The 8,172-nt window shown below is 66.9% G+C and overlaps 2 protein-coding genes across 2 annotated transcripts; one reads left to right on the top strand and one right to left on the bottom strand.

Moving 5' to 3' along the window:
• The first annotated feature begins 902 nt into the window (after positions 1-902).
• LOC118158733 (B-cell differentiation antigen CD72-like) lies at positions 903-4,379 on the top strand. Its single transcript, XM_035313414.1, has 8 exons — positions 903-1,118; positions 1,199-1,294; positions 1,497-1,586; positions 1,946-2,260; positions 2,400-2,548; positions 2,711-2,862; positions 3,383-3,543; positions 3,673-4,379. The coding sequence occupies exons 1-7, from the start codon at positions 1,034-1,036 to the stop codon at positions 3,519-3,521; spliced, it is 1,026 nt and encodes a 341-aa protein (XP_035169305.1). The 5' UTR covers positions 903-1,033; the 3' UTR covers positions 3,522-3,543; positions 3,673-4,379.
• Positions 4,380-4,614: 235 nt separating this feature from the next.
• Positions 4,615-7,897, bottom strand: LOC118158732 (dual specificity testis-specific protein kinase 1-like; the record flags this gene model as incomplete). Its single annotated transcript, XM_035313413.1, is given in 6 exon segments — positions 4,615-6,275; positions 6,278-6,558; positions 6,753-6,903; positions 7,048-7,137; positions 7,517-7,600; positions 7,802-7,897. Coding segments are annotated over 6 exon segments (1,476 nt in total), but the record flags the coding sequence as incomplete, so codon positions are not given.
• Between the last annotated feature and the right edge of the window lie 275 nt (positions 7,898-8,172).

The raw sequence follows: 8,172 nt of genomic DNA, 5'->3' as shown, positions 1-8,172 counted from the left end.
ACGCCCCGAGAGCCGTCACAGTCCCCTGGGTGCACGGCAGCTCTCGGGCAGCGGTTTCTGGGGGCACGGGCAGAGCAGAGGTGAGCCCAAATCCCTGGGGCTGGGGGAGAGCCTCCCCTTGCTCCTCCTCTGTCCTGACATCCATCTCTCCGTACCTCAGAGGCCTCTCCTCAGGGAATGCCGAGTGTCACAGCCAGCTTCAGAGGGGCCAAGGAGGAGTCTGCAGAGATAAAGCCGCAGCAGCTTCCCCCCAGTCTTCAGCAAGGAGACGGAGCACGTCCTGCGGGGCACGTGGTGGCCAGGAGGACACAACGCTCCTGGTGGGATTTGCCAAGGAGCACTGGGAACAAGTGCCCCATGGGCTGGGGACACAGGGACAGCAACGGGGGCATTGCACCGTGACCCTTCAGGGCTGGGACACGGAGAAATGGGCTGGTGGGAACAGGAGAGCAAGTGGCCGTGCTGGATGGGCCGGGGGGAGCTGGCACAAATGTCCTGGCACAGATGCCCATTGCAAATGTCCTGGGGATGGCTGTAGGGACACCAGGGTCCCAGCTCTCCCCAGGAGCCCCTGGGATGCAACAAGGTGCAGGAGCTCAAGGTGCCCCCTGGGACCCCCTTCAGGTGCCATCAGGGTGAGCACTCCCACCCCTGTGACGCTCAGACCCCTGCCTGGGGGTGCGCTGCCTTCCCCCGGTCCTGCTCAGGGGATTTGGGTGTCCCTCACCCCGCTGAGCCCCAGGGCTCAGCCACACACCGCCATGCACCCAGGGGACCGTGACGGCTCTCAGGGCGTGGGAGGGGACGTGCTGGCGGTGCTGGGGCCACGGGGAGGGGGCCGGTCCCCGCGGCCGTGCCTCGCTGGTCCCATCTGCCACAGCTCGCAGCCAACTTCTGCTTCTGAGAGCGCCGGCCTCACTTCTCCTTTGCACCCCGAGACAGGCAACTGCCGGGCAGCGGGGACACCCGACAGACACCCCACAGAGCCAAGTGGGAGCCAGCAGGGATCCGGACTTGCCCAGGACCTGCCCGCATGGCACAGAGCGTGCTCTACGCCGACCTGCGCTTTGCCAAGGGGCCGGGGGGCCGCGGCACAGCCAGCCAGGCGCTGGAGGCAGGTGAGAGCTGCAGGACCCTCACATTGCCCCGTGCCGTGCCCAGCTCCATCGTCTCCATGCCCCCTGCCTTCCTCCCGCAGCCCTTGGCATGGATGAGGCCGAGAGCCCCTACGAGAACATGGCATCGGGGCCAGCACCTGCGGAGCCGGCTGGGGAAGGGACCCTGCAAAGCCCAGGTGAGTGCCCAGACAGGGACGGGGCACCCAGGACGGCCCTGGTGTGGGCAGGGGGTGGTGCTACAGGCTGCTCCCCATCTCCCCTTGGAGAGATGAGGCGCCCACGCCGTGCCGCCTGTGCCACCCTGCCGCCACCGCGGGGCTGGCCCGGGGAGGCGGGCGGTGGCGGTGGGTGATGCTGGCGGCCCCTCGTGTCTTGCAGGGCGCTGCTCCCGGCGGCACTGCGTCTCTGCGGGGCTGCTGGTCACCTGCCTGCTGCTGCTGGTGGCTGCCGTGGTCCTGGGGGCCTGCTGTGAGTGGGGACGGGCTGGTAGCGAGGCATGGGGACAGGGGAGATGGGCTGGGGTGGGAGCCCCAGGCAGATATCAGACCGTGTATGTGTCTGCGGGTCCCTCTGCACTGTATGCCCAAGGAGGCCAATGTCCCTCTCAAATTCTGGGCATCTCCCTCAACCATCTTCATGTTCTCCTTTCCCTCTCCTGCCCCTGCCCCACTCCCTCCCATCCCACCCTGCCCTGCCCTCCCCTACCTGCTCCACACTTCCCTGCCTCCCCCATCCCTGCCCGCCCACTGGGGACACCTCCCAGCCCTGACACCCCACACCCGGGCTGTCCCATCCCCGCGTCCCATCTCCCCCCGCCTCGTCCCCAGACTGGCAGGCGACCCGTGAGCTGCGGGACACGTCCCTGGAGCAGGCGGCCGAGCGCGGCCGCTTCTCGCAGGAGGCGCGGGCGTGGGAGCAGAGCCTGGAGCAGGCGCGCCGGGAGCTGGCGCAGGCGCGCGCGGAGCTGCAGCGAGCGTGGCGAGAGGGCAACAGCAGCCTGCTGGAGCTGGGCAGGCAGGAGGCCGAGCTGGCGCGCGTCTCGGGGGCCCTGGCCAGCGCTGAGAGGGAGCTGCAGGGCGTGCAGGGCCGGCTCAACGCCAGCGAGAGCACCGTGACCCTGCTGCGCTCCTGCACGGCTATAGGTATGGTGGTGGAGCACTCCCAACACCTCTGGGTGGCTGCAGCATCGAGGAATGGATGCTGGAGTTTGGGGGGTGCGCCCCCCCCCCCCCCCCAGTATCTGCAGGCTGGCAGGCGCCTGAGCGGTGCCGCCATCCCCAGACTGCTGCCCCTCGGGCTGGCTGCTGTACCGCGGGAAGTGCCTCTTCGTCTCGTCGGAGAAGAAGACGTGGGATGACAGCAGAGCGGAGTGTGAGAATAAATACGCCCAGCTACTGATCACCAAGTCCTGGAGTCGCTGGACCGTGCCGGTACGGAGTGGTAGCCGAGGGCTGGGACACCCCAGGGGCATTGGATGGCACGGGGTCGGAGCGGGGCACCAGGGCTGGTCAGCTTTGGTGGGGAGAGAAAGGACTCCCAGCCTCCAAACACCGTGGAAAAGGCACAAAAAGACCCTTTTGCTCCTTCCCCAGAGCTTCCTGAAGAACGCGGACACCGTGTACTGGATCGGGCTGCAGAAGACCAGCCTCCCCTGGTACGACTACGACTGGCTGGAGGAAGGGGATCCGGACAGCGACGGCATCACGGACGCCTGGTTCTGGGTGGACGGCTCGCTTTACGAAAGGTACCCATGGCCGGGCCAACACCCCCTGCACGGACCCCTTCTCCTGCAGCAAGGCCTTGGGAAGCAGGTTAACTCACACCGGTACCCAGCCGTGTGCTGAGGTGCTGGGAGCCCATGCAGAGGGGAAGCCGAGCCCCAGGGGGGCTCATGCGAGCAGGAGGCAGCGGGAAGGGACAAAAGGAACCGCAGGCTTTACTTGGGATCTCGAGACAAAGCGTTTGAGCACCACCCCTATCTCCCACTCACCTCCCCGGTCATCCTCGAGGGGAAATCAGAGCTTCCCACCCCTGGGGGTCCGGGGCTCCTCCCCGCCACGTGCGTCTCACCACCGCTTCCTCCTGCGGTGTCTGAAAGCGGTGGGGAGGAACGGCTCCGTCTGGCCGGGTGCCTGGCCCCTGCCCCTCGCATCCTCGGGGAGCACCGGGCTTTTCCCCAAAATGCTGCTGGTGCCGGCCATCGGCAGGCTCAGCGGGGGCCGGATGGGGCTGCGGCAGCCCCAGCGTGGTGTTTGTCCATCCAGGCCATGGCAGTCGAAGCTGAACGGGTCCTGTGCCGTGATCAGCCGCGGGAACATCAAGCCGGCTCCGTGCGAGGCTCCGGATGACCTGCACCTCTGGATCTGCGAGAAGGCGGCGGGGCCGAGCTCCCCTTTCGGGTGATGGGTGGTGGCTGCTGGCCATGGTGAGCTCAGCACAGGTCTGCCCATCCCCGGGGTGTGCAAGGAGGGGAGGCGAAGGGGGAAAAACAGGGGGAAAAACCCGTCCCTGGGAGACGGCTACTGAGCACGTCCCCCTCTGCCTTCCCTCGCAGAACCCGCACCCCTCTGCTTCAGCCCTGCTGCACCCCGCGACGGAGCCTGCCCCACGCGCATCAGCCCCCTCCCATGCTGCAGAGCCCTGCCTGACCCCAAACGAGGTGCTACGTCCCCAAACGCCAGCCCCATGCCCCCCACGAGCGAGCCCCCATGGCCAGCGCCGCCGCCGCGCAGTAGCCCCAGCCCTGAGGCTGGAGCAGGGGATAGCACGGCGGCACCCGCCTCCGCCACGGTGCCCACCCCACTTTTAGGCTTTTAGGAGAGCCGCAGCTTTCAGGCAGCCTCGGAGCCCAAGGATGGAGCCATCACCAATGCTGGCATTTAGGATTTTTCCTGCTAATTAGGGAGTAGAGCAGTGACCTTTAGGATCGCACCGTTCCGATAGCAAAACCGCGCCAGCGCTCGCCCTGGATGGACACGAGACAAGTCACCGGGGATTTAAATAGCTGCTACACGTGCAATGCGGCCCTGATTTACGTTCAGCCTGGCAAGAGCAGAGGAAGTCATGTTCAACCAGGCAAAGATGCTCTCGGTTTATTATTGGGCCGTGCGTGCCATTTATAGCCAATTAATTGGTATGTAAATCACTCTGTTTGAAGAGCACGGGGCTGTTACAGGCGGGTTTTGGAGGCGCACGTGTCACTCCCCTGTCTTGTCCACTGGCTGAACCCACTTTGTGGCAAATAAAGAGCTTGTCTGCTGACTGCCTCTGCCTTTACCACCCCGAAACAGGCTCCAGGGCACCAACCCAACGATCCCAGACCAGAAACTGGAATTTCACCAGAGCTGCCCCAGTTGAGGCGGCCACTTTGGGGGCACAGAACCAGTGCCGCCTCACAGTCCCCAAGGGACACGGCCAGACCACGTCCCTGTCACCTTCGGGGTCTGGGCTCCCCACCCCGCTCAGCGCACCCCAGAGACACAAGCGGCAGCCCGGCTCGCTGGGACATTCAGTTTTTATTGAACACTTTAAATAAGCTGGGTATATATTACTAGCAATTATTGTTATTATTAATAATAATAAAAAAAAAACACAAGAGTTCTGCATTCACCAGTGCATTGTGCGGGAGGGAGGAAAGCCGGCTCCCACCCTTGCCGGGCATCCCCCCCGTGTCCTCCTGGCCCCACGGTGCTGGGGGGCGCAGGCTGCCCTCCGCTGTGGGGAGGTGACACGGATATGTCCCCCCGACATTGATGTGGTGGCGGGGCAGGAGGGGGCCCCGTGTGCCAGGGGGCTCAGCGCCAAGCGCCGGCACCCCCCACCCGCACACTGCACCCCTCTGGCATCGCCCTTCTGCACACCATGGTGCCTCTGCTGTGTGGGGGACCAGGAATGCTACCCACCCTCGTGGGGAGGCAGCATGGACACCCCAAAAATCCCCAGACTCCCTCCAACACACACATACACACACAGCCGCTCTGCCCCCTCCCACCCCCCCAAAATCTGCTCACCCCCCTTCTCTGGGGGCTGTGAGAGCCCACCGAGGGGCGAGCCCTTGGGGACGGGGGGATGGGGGGGGGGGCACAGCCACAGCTTGAGCCCTGCGGGGAACCAGCCCTGCTGCCCGGGGCAGCGGTGTTATTGCACTTCAGCCCAGCCCCACCGGGACCCCCGCAAGGACCCAGCCCACCTCGGGGCTCCCCACAGCCCCCCGAGGCCGATCCCAGCAGGACGGGCACCTCAGCAGTACCGTCGCGGCCACCAGGCACCGGGCGAGCGCGAGGACAGACTTGGGGAAGGGGACACAACACCCCAGGCTCCCAGAGACACCCCATGTGCTGGGGGTGTCCCAGGAGCCCCTGGCCGCAGCCACGGTCCCCAGCACTAGGACTGCGCCTCCGGCAGCTTCAGGCTGGGCTCCGCCAGCATCGGCCCCGGGGCTTTCTGGAGGCGGCCACGGTCGTGGCACAGGAGACTCTTGGCCTCGCAGTTGAGGTTCTGGTAGCGGGGAGGGCTGGGCGCGGGCCGGTGGCAAACGGAGGCAAAGCTGAAGCTGAAAGGCCCCAAGCAGCAGCCGGGGCAGGGCAGCACCTCATCCTGCTCCAGCACGGTGCTGGGGCCGTGCCCGGGCAGCATGGCCGCGCGCTCCGTCCGCTCCAGCGCCGCGGCAGCGCAGGGGATGCTGAGCTCGGAGAAGCCTCGCTCCAGCCCGCTGCCCCAGGACAGCGGCTTGCTGACCACCACGTGGTTGTTGTTGAAGAGCAGCCCGTTGGGCGCCCTCGGCTCCGGGTGCCAGGGCTGGGCTCCCGAGGATGCCGTGCGGATGAAGTTGCTGGTGGCGGGTGCCAGAGTGGGGACCCGTGGCGGCTCGGGGCTGTCGGAGCCGCAGTCCATCCGCTCCTCTGCTGCGGGGCTGGGGGAGGAGGCACAGACCCCGTTTCCCAGCTCTCCAGCATCCTCCTGGCCCCGCTTCGGGCTGGGGGGCCGGGCTGGGGATCCCATGCCCAGCTCCAGGCCCCCACGGCGGGGCAGCTCGGGGGAGGCTGGCAGCGAGTGGCACTTGCGGGGGGCCGCGGCGGGTGCCGAGAAGTCACACTGCACCTCCACGGCCGGGTCGGGCGTCACGGGGGTGTCGAGTTGCAGAGGGGCCGGGGGGGGGGCAGGTCAAAGGTGAGCGAGATGACCGACTTGCTGGGTGTGTCGAAGAGCTTGATCTTGCCCCCCTTCAGGTCCTCGCGCTGGGAGAAGGGGTTGACGCGTGCCGGCGTCTCCTTGGTCCTGGCCCCGACGCAGGGCTCGGGCGGCCGCGGTGGGGTGGGCGATTTTGGGGGGAACACGTCGGACTGACTGCGGGACAGGCGCTGGTCCGGCTGCAGGTGCTGCGTCCCCAGCTCGCGCAGGGGCGACTGCTTGGCATGGCTGGACGCCCTCCCGGCTACCCCTGGGCAGGGGTGCAGGACGAGGGGGTCACCGGCGCCCCGGGTGCCCCCTTGGCACCATGGGGCAAAGCAGGGAGCAGCTCGGGTGGTGAGGAGCGGGGCTGCATCCTGCAGACCTCCTCCTGCCCCAGCCTGCTCCCCAGTAGCTGGTGCAGTGGTAAAAGGGGCACCCCCCACCCCCAGGACACCCACGTACCGTTGAGCGCGGGCGCCGTGCCGGGCGCGGGCAGGGTATCCCTGATGCTGAAGAGGGTGGCCCCGGCGCCCTCCACGCCCAGCTGGTGCTGCAGGACGCCTTCCAGGCACTGTGTGATTTCCAGGAACGAGGGGCGGGAGGTTGGCTCCATCTGTGGGCAGGATGGGTCCCCGGTGAGGTCTGAGCCCCCCCCCATTACCCTCAGGGTGCACCGCATGGAAGCGGCTCCAGCGGGCAGGGAAGGGGATCCCCGATGGGATGCTGGAATTTGGGCATCCCCACGGCAGGGACTCACGCTGCAGCAGTGGAAAGCCAGCTGGAGGAAGGCGGCCGGGCAGTCGATTCCCACCATGGTGCGGAAGGCGGTGACGTCCAGGCCAAAATCCTGCACGGGGGAGATGGGGAGGAGTGAGGCCAGGTGCTGTGGGGTAACACGCCCTGGCTGCGTAAAGGAAGGGGGGACCCTGGGGTCACCCAGGCCGGGAAAGGCTGCAGGGTGCTGGGGCTCAGATCCCTCTTGTTCCCTGTCTGACGGCACCCATCCTTCAGCCTGGGCCCCGAGGACAGGCTACGGGCTGAGAGCATCCCTCTTGCTGCCAGGAGATTTTGGGGATGTGGTACCCCCACCCCGAGATGTGGGGCAGCTCCACATAGCCTCTGCCACGGGCAGGGAGCTTCGCTCTGCACATGTTGGTCCCCCTCGTTTGGTGACGTGTCCCCAGCCCCGGTCCCACCACGTGTCACCCTCGCTCCCAGCGAGTCACCTCGGTGCGGGGCAGGTAGTCAGGGTCTGCGGGGACACGAGCGATGGTCTCGCACAGGATGATGCCGTAGGCGAACACATCAGCCTGCAGAGAGAGGGGAGTCACGGGGGGTCCTGCAGCCCGAGGCAATGTGTCCCCGCTTTTGTGAGCCCTCCTTGCAGAGTGGCACCAGATCCCTGCCACCTCGGCACCCCAAGGACACCCGTTCTCATCCCTCCGTGCCCCTCCACGTGCCCAGCTGTCCCCAGGGCTGCAAACCGTGAAGCCAGCCCCGCGCAGCATCACCTTCTCGTTGTAGATCTCCCCTCGCAGCACCTCGGGCGCCATCCAGTACGGGGAGCCCACCACGGCCAGCGGCTCCTTCTCGCTGCCCTCGCTGGGGGACACAGCAAGATGTCAGGGGCCCTGTCCCCCTGCCCGTCCACCCCAAACCCCCTTCTCCTTTTACACCAGCTGTTCTCCATGCACCCCGTGACTCTTCTTGCCACTGGGCCACCCACGCTTCTCCATCACACCCTCCTCCATCCCCGGATCCTGCCCCATGAGTCCCCAGCGCCAGGGGGTCACCCCCCCCCCCCCCCCCCCGCCCCTCCAGCTGGACCCCAAAAACCACCCCTCCCCATCTGCTCCCGGAGAGCTGGATCCCCTTGCTCAGA

This window comes from Oxyura jamaicensis (genome assembly GCF_011077185.1).
Source record: "Oxyura jamaicensis isolate SHBP4307 breed ruddy duck chromosome Z unlocalized genomic scaffold, BPBGC_Ojam_1.0 oxyZ_random_OJ77448, whole genome shotgun sequence".
NCBI lineage: Eukaryota > Metazoa > Chordata > Aves > Anseriformes > Anatidae > Oxyura > Oxyura jamaicensis.
This window is presented reverse-complemented; position numbering and strand designations above follow the sequence as displayed.